Source organism: Camelus dromedarius, chromosome 6 (assembly GCF_036321535.1).
Source record: "Camelus dromedarius isolate mCamDro1 chromosome 6, mCamDro1.pat, whole genome shotgun sequence".
Taxonomy (NCBI): Eukaryota; Metazoa; Chordata; class Mammalia; order Artiodactyla; family Camelidae; genus Camelus; species Camelus dromedarius.
Genome location: NC_087441.1, coordinates 1244290 through 1262436, shown reverse-complemented (window position 1 = coordinate 1262436; position 18147 = coordinate 1244290). Strand labels below are relative to the sequence as shown.

The 18147-nt window shown below is 57.0% G+C and overlaps 1 protein-coding gene across 2 annotated transcripts in view; it reads left to right on the top strand.

Annotated features, from left to right (window-relative positions):
- Positions 1 to 18147, top strand: part of SMOC2 (SPARC related modular calcium binding 2) — a 142622-nt gene that overhangs the window by 51943 nt on the left and 72532 nt on the right. For both annotated transcript variants that reach the window (XM_031455891.2, XM_064486443.1), the window contains exons 3-5: positions 2524 to 2630; positions 3183 to 3282; positions 16959 to 17006. In XM_031455891.2, the coding sequence (XP_031311751.2) occupies positions 2524 to 2630; positions 3183 to 3282; positions 16959 to 17006 (255 nt within the window). The remainder of the gene's footprint in view (positions 1 to 2523; positions 2631 to 3182; positions 3283 to 16958; positions 17007 to 18147) is intronic.

Sequence of the window (18147 nt, the reverse complement as noted above, 5' to 3'; positions counted from 1 at the left end):
GATCCCAGACTCCGGGTTTATCCCTCCCACCCTTTCCCCTTTGGTGACCATCGTTGGTTTTCTGTGAAGGACCTGCTCAATTTTCAATCTAGCCACAGGAAGCAGAGGGAGAAAACATAGTAAAGGGAGAAACGTACCACCTGTAAACTCAGCTTTAAGAATGTGTGAACATTTCTACTTTATTCTTTTCAAAGTGACAGAAAAAATGGAAAATTGGGAATAATACGATCTTGAGGCTGTGCTTAATGTTTTGCTGTCTATCAAGCGGGGCCGTTAGTTTCTCCTCGCGTGTGTACGTTAATCCCAGTGGTTTGCAGTGACGTGAGGGACGCGGAGGGCTGTGGCAGCAAGTTCCGATCAGCTCGGCGGGGACACAGCACGTGCTTAGCAGCCGTGCGCTGGACGCGGAAGAGCCTTCCAAAAGGGAGCTGTCAGGCTGCGTGTTCCAACCACAGCAGCATTTAAAAGTGGAAGGAACACGAGGGAGGTGTTACTAATTTGGGGTGAACCTCCCTAGCGTTTTTCCATATTTCAATACGGTTGATTTGGGGGGTGGTGTCCAGACTTTTCTCAGGAGCAGAGGCCCTGCCCCTGACTTAGGGCGGCCGGAATCTGGAGTAACACGGAGGTGGCACGTGGCCCCCAGCCCCTGGGTTTAACAGGTGGGTGTAGACGTGTTCTCAGGGGGTGGTTGACGCAGGCCCTGCCGTTCACGCTGTGACGTCTTCCTGGTTTCCTGTGACTGAGACGTCGCAGTGGGCCGGAGGGAGACTTGGAATTTGTCGTTCCATCGGTATGAGAGTTTTGAGAACCATCTGATCAGCGGCAAATGTGCAGTCTTGTCACGAAGGCGTCCCAGCCACGGACGAGGCCCACGACTTGTTCAGGAAATGTCTGCCTCTTTGGCGTGTTCCACGAGAGTGCAAATGCTAGAAATAATTTGTGACTCCGCGTCTACCCTCAGAGAGACCTTGCAAGCTGGAACTCATGTCACTTTTCCTTTTAGACAGTCAAACCACAGGTTACACTAAAAACATGAGGACAGACGTCCAGCAGAGCGGTGATTTCTCCACTAAAACACAGGCTGCATTAAAACCACATGTTGCTGAGTGCTGGCTGGCGAGCCAAAGTGCAGATCAGGGTGGGAGGCGCTGAGCCTGCAAGGAAGTGTCCTCCCGACGGGGCGGCCCCCGCCCTGCTCCCAGCGAGGTCCAGGTTAGGGCTTCCAGCAGCAGAGGCCGTTCTCAGACACGGGTGCCACCGGAGCAGGGCCGGGGCCCGGAGCCCGGGAGCTGCTGCCCAGACGGTGTCCGCCGTGGCCAGGAGGCTTTGCTGCCAGGCAGTCAGAGAGCCAGCAACTCAAAACGCTGGGCAGCGGAGGCGTCTGAAGAAGTGTCTCTCAGCGTCCAGAGGGCCTTTACGGTCTAGACAACTTGTAATTTAAATCTGGAAACACTTAAGACAAATTGGGAAAGCCATTCTTTTCAAAGTTTAAAATTCACATGATCCATGTGGTGTGATGGTCCGCGGGACGTGCGCTTGGGGCGCTGCCCGAGGGTCACGGGTCCACAGAGTGGGTTTTACTGGCCTGTGGTCGTGAAAGCCGGCCCCGGCGGTGCGGGCTGCCTGCTGGTGCACTGCCCCTAGGTCCAGACCCTGCAGCCCAGATTGGGAAGCGGTGTCCCCCGTGGGCGCCGCCCCGCTCCCGGGTCACCCGCGTCTCCCTGCCGGGTCTGAGTGCCTGTGTTTCCCAGTCCTGCTGCCGGAGCTGGGGCAGAAGCGCCCGAATGCTGCGGGCTTTCCTCTCCTACCAGTTCATTGCATCCAAGGGGTTTCTTCCTAAGAGCAGCAGGCACAGCGAGCTTGTATCCAGTTATCTCGTTGCAGGATTTTCAAGTGAATGTGAGGAGATCTGGGCTCGTGGGGTGGGAGGACTCCTGAGAACCCTTTCCCCAACCACGTGCTTGGCTTTCCATCTGAGGTTGGAAGAGGCCTCGTATCTCCCTGAGACTGTGAGAAACTCAGACGCAGAGGGAAGAGGCCTCAGGGTCCCCTCCCAGGGCTGGACCTCTGATGGGCGGTCCCCGCGGCCTCAGCAGAGGAGGGGACATCACACGCCCTCCGGGTGCCCGCGCTCCCTCCCCGTGGCCAGTGCGTTTGGGCTGATTTCACTGTGGCTTCCAGACCCAGCTGCGCTTGGTGCTCAGATGGATGTCCTTGGACCCGAGAGAGCCCATCTGTAGCCAGCGGGGCTCCCACCCGTGTTTCTTCATCATCTGCAAAGCAGGGTCTCATCGCACCACGGACGAGCCCAGTGGCCTCCTGAGCCTGGGTGTCCTCGCTCCCTGAATGTGGACAGCACCCCGCCCTTCCTGCCCGAGCCTGGCCTCTCCAGGACCCAGAGACCCGAGGGATGCCCGGCGGCCATTCTCCGGCAAGGCCCCTCCAGCCCGCTCCTCGCTGCGACTCTGCTGTGCGTCCGCCTGGCCCTGACCGCTGCCTCTGCTCTGTCCCTTCCTGCAGACGTGTCCAGGTGTGTGGCTGAGAGGAAGTACACCCAGGAGCAGGCGCGGAAGGAGTTCCAGCAGGTGTTCATCCCGGAATGCAATGACGACGGGACCTACAGCCAGGTGCGCGGCCTCGAGGCCAGGTGGGGTGGGGCAGCAGGCCGGGCGGCAGAGCCCGGGGTGGGAAACGGGTTCTCGAGGGGTGGGGCAGGCATCTTCCTTTCCGCCTTAGAGCGGTTCCTCCAGAGGCCCATGGTCAGAACCAGGAGTGATTCCTCGCTTGGCCCGGGTGTTTATGACCACGACGCTGGTCACTGTCACCCCGGCAAAGGGACGGGACAGCTCCTCTGCAGGGCTGATGGGGAGACGCAGGGCAGGTCTCCTGACGGCTGGCGCCTCTAGTAAGACGAGGGCTTGGGCTCCACCGCACAGGTGGACAGGATCAGACGTGAACAGTCAAGGCGCCGGCACGCACCTGTGGCCCGTGTACACCCCTTTGGTCCTTCTCTGAAATCCGAGCCGCGAGCATCACATGGTCTTCCCTTGGGGGTTCAGACGCAGGATGCAGGAAGCACTCGCCTCCTGAGCTTTGTCGGAGGTGATGCTGCAGGAGGCAGGGGGCTCGCGGAGGGCGGGCGTCGCTCGTACTGACCGCCCTGTCTGTCCCCTCTCCAGGTCCAGTGCCACAGCTACACGGGGTACTGCTGGTGCGTCACGCCCAACGGGAGGCCCGTCAGCGGCACCGCCGTGGCGCACAAGACGCCCAGGTGTCCCGGTAGGTCTGACACCAGCCCTGCCGTGCGGGGCTTGCCCGGTGGCCCTGCTGCTGGCACCGCTGGCCGGGGCTCTCGTCGTCTTGCCAAGGTTTGCTCAGAACTGGAGAATCATGAGGCGTAATGGGAATGGGTTCGCATCGCAGAGCCCCACATATTACGAAACCTTGTCTCTTAGAGAGCTTGCTAGTGGAAGGTCTGGGTCTGGACCGCGCTGGGTTAAGGCCAACCGGGCTCTTATGTTTGGGAATCACCGCGAGGATTGGCATCAACAGTGGAAATGACCAGCTGTCTTCCTGGGCCCCAGGGGGGAGTGTTTCTGGGCTCGTATGTGTGTGTTTGCAAAGAAAAAGCGGCTCCTTCTTCATGGACGCCTTTCCAGGCGGTTTATTTGCGCAGCTCTGTTGCTCGTGTGAGGCCTTGCTGCGCTAAAGGCGATCATGTCGTTGAGATACCAGTACAGTGATCTGTCTCCATTCGCATTTTACCGAAAACGTTATAAATGATTCAGATCATTTTTATTTGAAAACGTCTGCAGCTCGAGTTTTGACTTCTGATTGCGGGAGGCCTGTCAGACTGCACAGTGGAGGTGTGGGGGCTCAGTGAGCAGGCGAGGCTCCCCGAGCAGGAACAGACTGTCACAGGAAATGCAAAACACCCTCCTGAAGCTTCATGTAAAGCATCAGAACACTTGGTTTAGGCTTTACTTTTAGGCCTCTTATAACTAGAAATTCTGTCCGTGATGCAGACCTTCGCACCAGGACCAAGGGACGGGTCAGAACTCACAGCCGCTCCAGAAGGATGTCGTCTGTGACCGCCAGCAACACAAAACTGCGCATCACGTGAAAGCCACGGGGTGTGCACGTGTGGAATTAGAATACACTTATTTAAAAAACACGTCTTGTCATCCAAGACGTAAAAATTGCGGATCATGTATCTCTAGTGAGTTAACGCTTGCACCTAGTAATTCTTTTACAAACTCATAAAGTAAATGAAAGACAGAAAAGTCAGCACCTGACGTGGCCGCTGTGCGCGTCCCTCGCCCTGAGAGGCGCGCGCACTCGCGCGTCTCACCCCCGTGGCAGCCCGCTGAGTCGAGCTGAGCCCGGCTTTACGAAGGGGACGGCAGAGGAGACACCTGTTTCTGTGATGTTGGAGACACTTTTGAAAAATTAAGAGGTGTCTGGAAGAACTGTCTTGGAAAACCGTGTGCCGAATTGGCTGGGTTTCTTACGGTTTCCCAGTAGTACTTGGTGTTTAGAATCCACCCACCGCGCTGCTCACTCACGGTGTTCTTTCAGCCACTAGCAGCGACGTCTTCCTGCGTGGAAATTCTCTGCTGTTTCACTGCCCTGTGGGCTTTTTTGGTTCAAGTGGCGGGTTTTGGAAGGAAGAGTGTTCTTCCTTTTTGCTTAGACTCCGGTGTTCATCGCGGGGAACACGCCGCGGGGGCGGGAAGGGGGGCCTCAGGACGCGTGCGGGTGGGCGGGGCCGGCTCGCTTCTGAGACCTGGCCCCGTAGGAGTGCCGTCCCTGTCACTTCCGTGGCACGGTTTTGTGGCTTGGCCAGAGTTACGGAACAATTCTATTCATCCCCAGTGACATTCAAGCTCTTGTTCTGCAGAAGCGTGGGTGCGGGAGAGCAGGTGCCTGGGCTCGGGACGCTGGTGGCAACCTGTGTCCGCAGGGGAGAGTTGAGAGAATTTTGAAATGTAAGGGAGAGTTTTGGGAGGATGGAGCGTGCACGCGCACACACACACACACACACACACACACACACACAGTGTGTAACAGATTTCTGCACGAAGTGATGTAACTTCTTCCCAGACATTGACATACCCTCACAGGTCACTTGGGAAACCGTGGTGGTGGTGTCACTTTGCATGAGGTTGTGGTCAGTAACGTGTGTGTCAGCTGGTCAGTGTCCATTGGCACACAGCCGGGGCGCCCTCCTCCCTTCACTGGGAGGCCAGCCAGCACCTGCTGTGAGCGGAAGGCTTTGCCCACTCTCTGTACGTGATGGGAGTGACTTGCATCCAGTTTATTAAAACTGGGAAAGGGTCAGCTTCTAGCCGTTACCTCTGGCCCTGGAGTTCACACCAAGGTTACCGTATAAGCACATTCCATGGAAACTTGAAAATTAGAAAAAAACATTTAAGTTTAGCAGTAAACAATAACAGTCACTTAGAATGCGTGTGTTTACTGTGCATAGGGAAGGCAGGGGACGTCCACTCACTGCCCAATTTCAGTGGAACACAGGGGGCCCCGGCCTCCACGCCCCCCAGAAAGACCTGCGGAGGGGAGGGGTCCTCTATTTCTCATGATGTGTTTTTAAGCCATTAACACAAAGCACCCAAATTCCTACTAATCAATAAGAAAAACGGAGCAGTGAGGCAATCTAGCAGAAACACACTCAAAGTCGAGAACGGGCAGTGCTTTATATATGGGGGATCCCGAGGGCCAGCGGCCGCAGGGAAGGGTGCGAGGCTCACTAGCGACAGGGAGACACAAGCCTGCGTCACACTGAGATGCCCACACCCACCCAGGAGGGCAGGGAGCCCCGCGGGGCCAGTGCGGCGTGGGGGGGCGCGCCTCACGCACAGCCAGCTCGCCCCGAGGGCGGGCGCCCCGCCAGCAGCCGGGGACGCTCTCTGCAGGAGGACATGCGTGCAGTGTGCAGAGCACACTGGACGCGGTGACCGGGTCCTGGGAAGCAATGTGTGTCCGCTGGTGCCCGACCACACAGGTCGTGTGGCTAGCTTGGCTAGGGGGAGGACACTGAGCAGCGGGGCACAGAGGGGGTGCTGTCGGCAGGTGTGGGCTCCGGCCACCGTGTCCAGAGTGAGAGGATGGAGCCTGGAGCACGCCAGGCTCTCTGAAATTCAGCAGAGAAAGCCCGCTCTTAGAGGAGCGGCCTCCAGCGGCCAGACACGAGGACAGCGGCCAGGCTTAGAAGACGGAGGGTTTCGCAATTTGAAAGAGGGGCGGGTGTGGGGCTCCCCTCCCCGCCCTGGAGGCGGCTTCCCTGGGTCTCTGATGAGAACTCGCCGTTCTGTGCGTGTGTTGATGAGCTTTTATGCAGAGGCCATTGGTGCACAGACGCAAGAAGTCACAAACGCACATCCCCTTGGAGGAGAAACACGCTGACTTAGGTTCCCCCTAAGGCCGTACAGGATCGACATCCGTCCCCAGGGTTTTGACAGAGGGGAAGGTTCTGGGTGCCAGGGGACCGCGGGAGGGGAGGCGGGTTAGGACGGCCTGTGCCCGCAAGGGAGGGTTGGCAGGAACGGGAGGCAAAGGAGGAGTCAGAGAAGGGCGGCGCCCGCGTCTGCCAGGGCTGCTCCGGAGGAGCGGGGGGCTCCCGCCGCGGGCCGTGCGGTGGCAGCGGCTGGGCGGACGCTCGTGGAGCTGTACGTCGGGGCCGCGCAGCCCAGGCGGGACGGGGTCTTGCCTTCTGTCCACAGGTGAGGGCTCCACCCACCGCCACTGTGCCTGCAAGTGCCGAGCTGGGGTTTCACATCTACCCCTTGGTCCCCAGGGCCGGACTCCGTACGGTGCACTCATGGCCTCGGATGCCTGCTTATGAGGCGTGCCGTGTGAGAGCGCGTGTAACTCACGTCTCCGAGCCCCTCAGCCCCTGGCCATTTTGTCCAGGCCCCAGCGGGGTGGGGTCCCCGCAGTGACAAAGTGGTGACCGGGGACCCACCATCTCCTTCAACACGCTTCAACACGCTTTTCGTCCGGTCAGCTCGCTTCTTTGCCTCCTCAGCCGGGAGCTGGCGGCTCATCAGCGCAGGTTTTCACATTGTCAGGTGACCGGCCTCGTCCTTCCTTCCCGCCTTGGGCTCCGGCTCTCGGTGGAGCTCCGGGTGCAGGCAGCAGCGGGCCTCGTGGGGGAGACGTCAGCGCCTTAGTCCCCATGGACACGGCGCGCCTGGACCATTCACACCTGGTGGGACCCCTAAGACAGCGACCAGAGCCTTCTCCTTCGTGAATGATGGTGCCCATTCCTGGCGGTCTAGTCGTCAAGGAGGACGCCCGGGCTCCACCTTCCTCCCGAGAAGCCCACTCGCCACGTGTGGTTAAGGAGCACCTCCATCAGCAGTGCCCACCGAGCGTTTGCCAGGCCAGGCGCCTGCATCCCGGGCGGGCTCTGCAGACACACGTCGCAGGCCTGGGGCTTCGGTGCCGGAGACCACAGAGAGGCGTCCTGGAGGAGACGGCCCCTGAAGAAGAGGGCCAAGTTGACCTGCTGCCCCAGAGGGGGCAGGGCCAAGAGCCCGGTCCTTGTCTCACCCGAAAGAGAAGAATTCAGACGGGAGACGGAGCGCTGTGTAGTCAGTACTTGTTAGCAAAGGAAGGCGCACCTCCAGGAGCGGGAGGCGGGCTGACCCAAGGGCGGTGGCCGAGGCCTTTGCCCGCCCCTCCTCCTGCGCCCTCGCTGGGGGGTGGTCTCTTGACTGGTTGACGGCTCTTGCCCCTGGAGCGCTTAGCCGTGCTCGCCCCCTTTGTGCACATGTCCTCACCCATGATGCCCACAGAAGGACCCATGGGTGGGGCTAAGCCGCAATGCTGATTGTGTTACAAGGAGCACTGGGTCGTGTCTGGTAGGTCCTTGTGGCCACCGCGCAGTTGTAGCTGTCGGGTTCTAACCGGTGTCTTGCTGGCGCTCATTTAGGGGAAGTAAAGGCCCTTTATGCTGCAGGCGGGCCCACCACCATCTTCCAGACCCTCCTCCCTCCGCTGCACCTGTCTTCCCGGTGCCCCCACTTATCTGACTACTGAACAGACCGGCTCCGGAAGGGGCAGACTGTCTCCTTCCTGCCACTCACCCTCACAGCTGCTGTGGCCTTGCTGCGTTTCTCCGTAGCATCTTGGCTCCTCTGTCAGGTGGGGAAGGTGAGCGGGGTCCTGAAAAGCTTTCCTTCTGAGGAAACAGCATGTTGCCCTGAGACCAAAAAGCTGCTCTTTGAGCTCCATCCAAACGCTCTTCCGGCCTCTCCCTGCCCGAGAGCAGGTGCTCCTGCTCGTGGCCTGGAGATTCACCCCCAAGGCCAGTGATCCCACCCTGGGTCTGCTCGGGCTGGGAGGACAGGGGATTCGCCTGCATCCGGGATGCTCAGGACGGTCAAGGAGATGCCAGGAGCCGGCCGGGCCTCCCCTCCGTCCTCCGTGGTCCCGAGGGCCCGGGGCCCTGCGTCTTCCTCCTGCACAGTTGACTTACGTTTATTCTGTAGGATTTTCTCCTTTTCATTTTCTTTCTAAAGATTTGAAGACTGACATTGTTGGGGGGTGGGAGGAGAGCTGAAAAGCAAAGGACACTTTTCCCGAGGGAGGGAGGGTTTGTGTAGCTCCCCCGTTCTCAATTATTTGGAAATAGCTTTAGGGTTTTAATCTCATCTCCCTCTGTAACCGTGCACCCGGCCAAGAGTTGATTCCTGGCAGGAATACAAAGCGGTTTACGACGCTGTGAGCTGAGCCTGCATGCAGGGGCCCTCACTGCTACAATACCCACAGACTCTCTGTATGAAGCTTCGCTTGGGGTATGTGTTTGAAGTCGGCTGCAGGCCGTGGGTTGCAGGGCAGATGAGAAGCACCTACAAGGGGGCTGGGACTCTGCCCACAGCCTGCCCAGCCCTCTCTAGATCAAGGCCCTTGTAGGGAGAGCGGTGCCGGGGAAGGAGCGGGCGTCTCCTTGCTCAGCGGACGTGGCCACGTCAAATGTTGGAGGCAGCCTTTCTCACAGAGTAGGGTATCGTGTGCACTTGGATTTTCATGATGGAAGGAGGCTCTGCGCCCCTGGGGACAGGAATGATCCTGTTCGGGGTCGTTGCTGGGAGTTCACTCTGCTCAGACACAATCTGACTGCCTCTCTGACCAGCTTCTAAACTGGGGTTGGGGCAGGCTCGGTCATGAAGACAGAGAATCTTGGCTTGGACTGGGTAACTCTTCAATCTATGGTTTAATTCCTGTAACCCTGATCTTTGCATTTTCCTACAGTGCTTAAAGTTGTGGCCTCCACCTGGAATGGTGGACCTCCGACTGTGTGAACATCCTTAGGGTTTCTGAAAGTGTTCACTTTTTAAAGAGAAGCTGGTTTTTTTTTTTTTTTAACTTATAAATTTCCCTGGCACTAAGTTAAGGGCCCTGCACAGCTGAGGAACTTGGAAGAAACATCCAGAACAGTTGAATTCCCCAATTCTGAAATCAACAACACAGCTGTGCCTCTGAAGTCTCTCTTCAGAAGAACGATGGGCTTGCACATTCAGAGCTGATCACCTGATTGGAAAGGATGCAGATCAGAGGGAACTTTCTTCCCTGTCAAAATGGCTTTTTCCTCAGGCTTAAAATTCTCTTCCTGAAATGTGATAGTTGTTAAAATACAGTGTTGCAGTGCACGTTGGCAAGGAAATGAAGAAGCAGACAACAGGAACGAGGAGGAGAAGACGCACCGGAGACGGAGCCCACTTTTCCGAGGGACAGGAAGCCCGGGAGAGGGGTCAGCTCTGCTGCCAAACTTCAGTGCAGACTCACGAACACAGTGACTTTCCAGCAAAACAGATACATGATGTCACCTTCGGACACGGACCGCTGTGACGATTTTTGAAGTATCGAGGAAATTCATTTTACGCCTGTGGTGACACAAAACAGTAATCTGATGCAGCCAGCACAGGATGTGTAAGGTTTGTTAAAGTTCCAGATTGTGGAAATTTCAGATGGAATTTAATTGATAATGAAAAAAATTTTAAAACTAAGTGAAATATTCAAGGAAAAGACCGCAAGCTGTGGTTACTTGCTGAGTCAGTGTGAGGGTGTCGGAGTGCCCCGTCCGGCCGGCGCCGGCCAGGAGACAGGCTTTCCCGCACCCGCTGCGGGCGGCCAGGGCCCTGGACCGGGCGGCGGTGCGGGGGGCGTCTGAGCCCAGAGCCGCAGCTGGCTGGCTGCCTGCCTTTCCCTTTTCAGTCTGGACTTCTTTTGAGTTATTAATCTACCTGATGGACAACATTTTATTGTTACTAATTTTCCTTTCAGAAAAAAGAGTCCTTTCTGGTGTCCGTGGCTGATTTTTATTGTAATTCGCTCTGTGACTGCACTTCACTGCACAATTTACTGGCTCATCTGCCACTTCCGTGACTTTAAAAGCAGCACGAACGGCCCTTCCCCATCACGCGGCCCTAACTGGCTTTTCTCGAGTATTTTCTAGTATTTAGTGACTTTATACAGTGAACTGAGGTCTTCAGAAGTAGCTGGCCCCGGTCTCTGTGAGCCCGCTCAAGGACAGTGGGTGACCTCTTGCGGGGACTCTCCGTGTCTCTGCAGTAAAGACAAATGTGTGCATGTTCCTTCCTGTTTTCTTGTTGAATACACAGCACAGCCTATTTGACGGCTCCTTTTTAAAATGCACAGTCACAACAGTCAGATGCTGGGGAGGCTGATGGAACTGCTGGCTGCACGCAGCCCTTCGGCAGGAACGGCACGGATGCTTGTCTTCTCTGGCCGAGGGAGTCCGCAGCGTTCAGACATTAAAATAAAAAATGTATAGCAAAGACACTAAGGTGAACACTAATGGAAGGTAAATGCAGAAATAATCTCTCACTTTTTTAAAGAAAAAGGTGTGATTGACAGCCTTCCTCTCTTACCGTTTTGAGAAGGTGCCCTCAGCCGTGGGGCGGTCAGCGCGCACACCTCGGCAGTTAGTGAATTCAGAACATTCGTTTTATCTGATGCCCGTCCGCCCAGGAATCGCAGCTGCTCGAAGGCAGAATCTCTAACAGGGGAAACGGCTCATGAAGAACAAAGCCCACGGACGCCCCCCGCTTCGGGACGGGGAGCGGGGCTGGCCCAGAGGCTCGCTGGGTGGAAACAAGTCTGATTTTGCCTGGCTTCTCTGTCCACGGAAACACAGAAATAGGAAAATGGGAGACACCGCGGCAGAGCTGGGGGCGGGATGGCTAGAGGGAGCCTCTGGAGCTCGGCAGACAAGTTCGTAATAACAGAAAGATACATTAATAAGAAGAAGAATGAATAGTAATAGTGACTGCAGGAAGCGCAGGCCGGGCCCTTCCCCTAGGGCTCTGGAGCTGGATTTCGGGCCACAAAAGGGCTTGATAACCCAGGCTCGTGGGCCCCGCCCTGAATTTCTAATTCAGTGGGTCTGGGAGGAGGCCTGAGGGCCCACTTTTTAATGCGTTTCCAAGTGAAGACACAGTGCTTCTGGGCTGGGGAGCCTGAGACCCCCACCCCGTGCCGACTCCATCTCCAATGCTGGCAGTGTCCCTGGCTCTCCCTCCGGGTGGCCTGGCGGCCGGCTGGGGTCCTGGCTCGGTCACACTGCCTGGACGTCCTCTGAGATGACCAGGAGTCTTTGGCCTGAGCCCCTCAGGCGTCTGGTGGAAGGGGTGTGCTGGGCCTCAGGACAGCAGCTGGACCCGGGTGCTGAGAAGTCGGGGCGCAGCCTCAGGGACCCCACAGGGGCCGCGGGCAGAGCTCGCGGTGGGCACCCAGGTCTCAGCAGGGGCTGCAGTGCGGACAAGAGGCCCTCTTGCTGGCGGGGAGGCTGGCTGCTGAGGGGCCAAGCCGCAGGTGAAGTCTGCGTCGGGGCAGCTGCTTTCTGTGTCCCCTCGGGCTCACGGCGTGCAGAGCCCTGCCCGGGAATGGAGAAAACTCCAGGAGGAGTGGGTCACTCTCTCCCTGGGTCTCAGGACCTCCCCTGGTTGGACATGTTCGTTAACTGTAGGGTTTGTACTTCCAGTTACTCGCAGGACTGGAAATCTGGAGGAATTGTCTGTATTTCCTTTTACTGTGTCCGCAGGGGCCGGAGGTTGAAAGTGCAGACAGCTTCCGAGGTTTCCTTCTCTGTTTCCTTTAGAGCCGGGTCCCCAGGGTCAGTGGTCTTGGAAGTCATGGTTCTAGGAAACCTCGCTCACCTGGTGTCAGGTGTCACGTCTGTCTGTGACGTCCTGGATGTGATCGGTTCAGAGTGTCTCATGTCACCCACAGGAAGACCTCCCATTCAGGAGAGCTGCCTCCCTGTCTGCTAACACTCAGCAAGCATTGCTGTGGAATTGGTTTTGGATCGGACCAGCCAGTACCAAGGAGCAATCCCTTCCGTGCCCCAAAGACCGCAGGACAGATCAGACCCAGGCGCTGGTGCTATGGGCAGGAGTAAAGCCCCCGGGGCCTTCCCGGCCCTGGGTCCGCCTGGGAGGGATGGGGCCACGCCGATGCCGCTCTTCAGGCAGACTCAGGGACCTGCCACGGCCCCCCGATGCTCGGACCTCTCAGTTTCTCACCTGCTTTGACACGGACGTAAACAGGGCTGCGTCCCCGTCAGCTCTGGGAGGTGGCTGGGGCATCGTGCCGCGCTGGTTTACGAAAGTCCGCCTGACGGCTCCGGTGTGCACGTCCTCTCAGCCACATGACGACCCCTCGCGCCAACCCCGGGGCAGCGCTCCACCAGGGGGCCGGGGTCAGGGCGGGCTGGTTTCTAGGAACTCCTGCTCCTGTGTTCGGGGCGCCGGCCCTGCACCTTCGCAGTGTGTCCCAGGCTCGGCCCCTCTCTGACTCTGCTCCCCACCCCTGCACCTGCTCACGGCTGGGAGGGGGTGAGCAGGTCTGAGGTCAGACGGTGCCCCCGGAACCGCCAGGGCTGCAGTGACCTCAGGCCTTCCACATGTGGCCCAGCACGGGGCTCTGCAGAGGCTGAGATGAGGAGGGGCGGCCTGCGTCCCCGCAGACAGAGGACGTGCCATTTACAGAGACGCTTCTGAGTGTTCCGAGTGTTGGCTGTGCTCTGGGACCTGCCGTGCTCCACCCCCCCCCCCCCCGCAGGCCTGTGCCCCGCGCCCCTTCCATCTTCCTCTGTGGTGGGGGCGCCCTGGCCGTTCAGACCAAGGTAGCTCCTGTCCAGGCTAAAAGCACAGCCTGGACCCAGCTTCTGCCGCTTACTGGCCCAGTGACCTTGGCCATCATGCAGCTTTCTGGGCCTCAGTCTCTTCATCCATCTAATGGGTACCCCAGTGGTGCCTGTTAGATGGCCTGACGCATGTGAAGGCCGTAGAGCGATGACCAACACGCAGGGGGAGCTGCACAGACAGTCCCGACAGGTGTAGCTTAACATGCATTCTTTGAACAGTTTCTGTTGAATGCCTATCACTGCAAAGCAGACGGAGCTTCTCAGAGCTGGGTCTCGTGCAGGCTGCAGGCTCCCGATGACCGGGCTGAACGACAGTGGCCACAGAGAGGCCGAGGTCACGCTGGCTGGTTGGTGTCCTCTGGGGGCTGCACGCTTTGACTCCGTGCTCTGAGCAGAGACAGTTACTCCTTGTTGAGAGCGGCTGTCGCCCTCTTGATGTAGAAAATAAAAGACACGGGGAGGGAGAGGCTACAGGAGGAATACACAACAGAGCTGAGTGTCCTGAAATATTTTGAGTGAACATTCATTGTGGCTTCTTCCATGTTGGTTTCTCTGCCGTCCTCTTGCAGCCCGTGTGGCCAGGCCTCCCCGCGCTGCCATTTTACAGGTGAGGAGACAGGTCTGGGCAGCTGGGGGCACCTGTCCAGGGCACAGAGCTGCTAGGTAGGGATGTTTGTTCTGTCACCCACGTTCTGTCTTCTTCCTACAATGCCATGCCTCCTGGTGTCCCCACAATCGTCCACCTTCCCCGACGTGGTCCCAGCCAGACAGCAGGAGGCCGAGCAGCCGGACAGCGGCTGAGGAAAGCCAGAGAGCCTCCCCTGGAGGAGGGGCCTGGAGGGGCTGAGGCCAGGTCAGGTGCAGGGCTTCACGGGGCCTCTGCTTTCAGAGCCCAGTGTCGTCAGCCTAGTGGTCTGACCCCAAGGAGCGGGAGGAGGGGTCTCTTCCAGAAGATACGGGGGAACTAGCCTCTGCCCCTTCACTCCACTTCCCTTCCTCCCTCCCTCCCTCCCTCTCTCCCTCCCTCTCTCCTCCTTTGGCTGAAGCAAGGCCGCGTGACGTTGTGATCAACTCCCGGACATGAGGTCCCAGGCGGGGTAAGTCACTGCAGCCGGGCTGGCCGGGCTCCAAGGGGCCGTCCGTCCCGCTGGCTGAGCCAGTGCTTGCCCAGCCGCGCACGTCCCAGACCCTCCTCCCCTCGGTTGCTTATGAAGTGCATTTAGTGCTTGTGGAAGGAGCTCCTCTCAGACCACCAGCCCCCTCGGCGAACATGGCCCCACCCTGAGCTGCCGGGTGTGGCTGGATTTGAACCAAGGGCTCAGGGTGACGAGGCTCGTTGTTTCCCCCCTAAACCACAGGCGTTCTTCTCACAGTGCAGCTTTGTGGTTTCCTCCACCAGAAATGCACAGCCTAACTGCTGCAAAGCCACCCTTTTACAATAGCCTTTAAATGGGATGAGGGCTGCAGTGGGAGGAATTCAAGTGTGTCCTTTGAAACAGGAATCTGAGGCCAGAGCCTTCTTGCCTGAAGGTCCGGCCAGCCAGCCCGCGGTCTGCAAGGCTGTTCACTGCTTTCCAGAGTCCTCTGTCCCGGCCCCCTTTCTGCACCGAACACCCTGGAATCTCACCTGTTCCAGCTCTTGGGGGTTCTTCAGCAAATCCTACGTGCAAGGAAACGCGGTGGGAGCACTGGCGCTGCCGGCCGCCTGGCAGCGCGGCGTCAGATCCCGCCGCCTCCCAGGTCCTGGAGGACCCGGAGCTGCGGGAAGTCCGTGCCGGAGGGTTCAGGGGGTCTTTTTGTCCAGAGGTGGTTGCAGGTGGGAGGAAGTGCCCTGTTGGACTTGCCCCCAGATTCTGTGCGGCAGAATATTTGAATCATGGAGCTGGTTACCAAGGGGCACTTGGCTCCATGTTAAAATGACGTCCTGTGTATTAAGAACAAGATGGAATTAATTTCGTGTGGCTTTCTGTAAGTGAACACTGATGGAATTCAGATCTGATGAGGAAACACAACACTGGCTGGTTCAGAGGGAGAAAGAGAGCCCGGGGGAGGAGGAAGACAGTTGCTAAATGTCTCTCCAGACCTCGGCGGCCCCTCAGGCCATGAGCCAGCGGCCGGAGTCCCCAGGCCCTGGGTTATAGGGTCTTCATTCATGTGAGAGGCTCTCTCAGTGGGGGGTGGGGGGGGCGGTGTCATTACTATTGGGGCTATTCTCATTCAGCTCAGAATAGTAAAACCCGCGTAGTTGCATTCAGAAATATTGCTTAAATGTCGTCATTTCCAGTCAAAATAGCAAACATTTTGTTGACTCACTGCAGAAACATGGGATAAAAATAAACTCATGACTGAGAACCTGAAGCCCTTTCGGAAACCTGGATTTGTAAAGAGATGGTGCAAAGAGAGGGAAAAGAAAAGCAGGGTCCTGAAGGCTTTGTGCAGAGGCCCCGCGGCTGCCCCCTTGTCCCCCGGGGCTTCTCACCGGAGTAAAGCCCCGTCTTCTGACCCTGGGAGCAGGTTGCACGTCACTGAATCATCCCAGCAGCAGCCGGGCCACAACCGATGGCCCCTTTGGTGAGCACCACCCACGTCACGTGGACAGCTGAACCAGGAGCATCAGGGTCGTTTTTATCCGCCGACCAAAGTGCATTTCCAAATGCATGCGGCTCACTTGTTTCAGACGAGCAGCCGGGAGCGGGGCTGTCTCCTCCGGGGAGGGAAGCAGACACCGTGGGACCGTCCCTGCAGAGCCCGGCCTTCCAGAGGTCGGCACCGTGTCCTGCAGCACCGCCAGTATTTCCAGGACAAGATAAACAGCCTCCAGATGTCATAAAGTGTACATCTTTGTATCAGCGCGGGTCTGTTTCGATGCCATATTCCCAACTGAAAAAAAGCAAGCCATGAACTTCAAGTTTTATTTCTTGAGATGTTTTTGCTGCGGAGTCCTGCCTGGCACACAGTTACGGGAATTCTGAGAGACTCCTGAGTGGGAGATCCTGGACTGGACCGGCAGACGAGCTCCAAATTAACGTGGAACAGAATCCGCTTCCTCTTTTGCATGGGTGCAGTGATGATGGGGAAGAAGTGTGCCCAAAGCCGTTGCAGCCTGAAGGGGAAGGAGGAACAGTACTCCTGCTTGTTGTACAGAACTGTCAGTGCAGCTGTTAAGACTGTGTCGCAAATCGCTTGGCTACCTTTAGTGTATTCGCTGTTCTCCCCTTACAAGTGGTTCCTCCATTTTCCATAAGTCACAATTCAGCTGAAACGAGGGTTTTTATTTATTTTTAGTTGCATATCTTTTATTATTTTTTAAAGTTTTTAAAATCTAATTCACTGTACTGCCCCCCATAGTGATGAATGTTAAAAAGGTTATTATGACTTTTTTTGGGTGAAGAAACTGCAATATTTTGTCCCCTAAAGGGTCTTATGTTCATGACAAGCCAGGTGACCACAGAGGGAGGAGATAATCTTACGTTTCCTTGTGGTTTCGGATGACAGTGTCGCCTTGGGGTACTAGGTACCTTGTGTTTTTTATCTAGACAAAGCACCGTGAATTCCTCCCAATGGAACAAACTCCTGTGTCAAAATTTGTGTTGTTTTTATTCATATATAGTGTTCACCTGCTAACTAAAGATTTCTTTTTTTGGGGGGGATGGATTTTAAAAATTTAAAATTTTTTTAGCGTGTATAGTTGATTTATATCCGTGTGACAATTACTGATGACACCTGAGAGCCAATCATTTTACCCCTTATCTTCCCCTTTCAGGTTCTGTAAATGAGAAGTTACCCCAACGGGAAGGCACGGGGAAAACAGGTAACTATCTTAAAATTAATTTCTTGCTATTTTATTACAGTGAGTCCAATCCAGGCCTAAAAATAACTTCTCAAGTTAAAATGTCAGCTTTTACTAGTGATGGAGGTGGGAGCCCTTGTGCTAATTACTCGCTGGTTCAGCGAACGTCTCTGCAGCCCTAAGGTGGCCAGGGATCTTGTGGGTGCCGGCTGCACCGGCTGGAAGAGATACTGGTGTGCGGGTCGCCTCCCAGACTCGGCTTGTGTGGGGCCACCTTTGGGCGACGGTAGCACCGCCCACGTCCACATCCGCACGGGGGGCGCGGGGGATGACTTTGGCTCCACACGGGACTCTAAGCACAAGATCCAGACACGTCACTGGCTCCTCATAAGAAAGAGGCCCATTTCCACCTGGGACAGGCACTCCTTCTGGGACCAGCACCAACGCGAGCCAGACGGAGCAGGGACGGTTCCTTCTGCAATCGCCCTGGCCCCGGGCGCCTTGCCGGTGGCTGCTAGTTTGCCAGGTCCCAGGGGGCCCCGCTGTCCTCGCCCGTTCCTCAGCCACCGCCCCTTAGTCCCAGCTGCACAGTTTCTTTTATCTCACAGCAACCTGCGAAGTCAGAATCCTTTTGTAAGATGAAATAAAAAGACTGTACAAAACCTTAGGCACTTTTTTCTGGTGCGGGCTGTCGTATGTAGACCAGTAATAAGGAAAAGTGACGTACAGTCGAATAGACCCGAGTTTTATCCAACCCCGCTCTCTTAAGTGTGTATTGAAACTACGGTGGGCACCGTCCCTTCCCTGAAAAGATTGTAGAGTCTGTAACTTTAAGATAAATCCACGGGACCGGCATATATTGGCCCCCGAGTAAATGCCGGCCAGCGTGGACGGCACTCGGGGAGGGTAAATGCTGACCAGTGTGGACTGCACTCGGGGAGGGCTCGTGGAGGAGGGGGTGTTGTAGAGAGGGGGGCGTGAGAGTGGGGACAGGTGTAATGTGGAACAGAGAGCCTCCTGGCCAGGGACAAGGGCCCATCCTGCAGGTGAGGGGTCAGACCCAGGCTGGGAGACCGTTTGCGTTTGGAGGTAATGCATTCATTGCACAGAACGCTGGGATCAGAGTCTCTGAGATGCGGGCTGGGCGCACTGGCACCCTCAG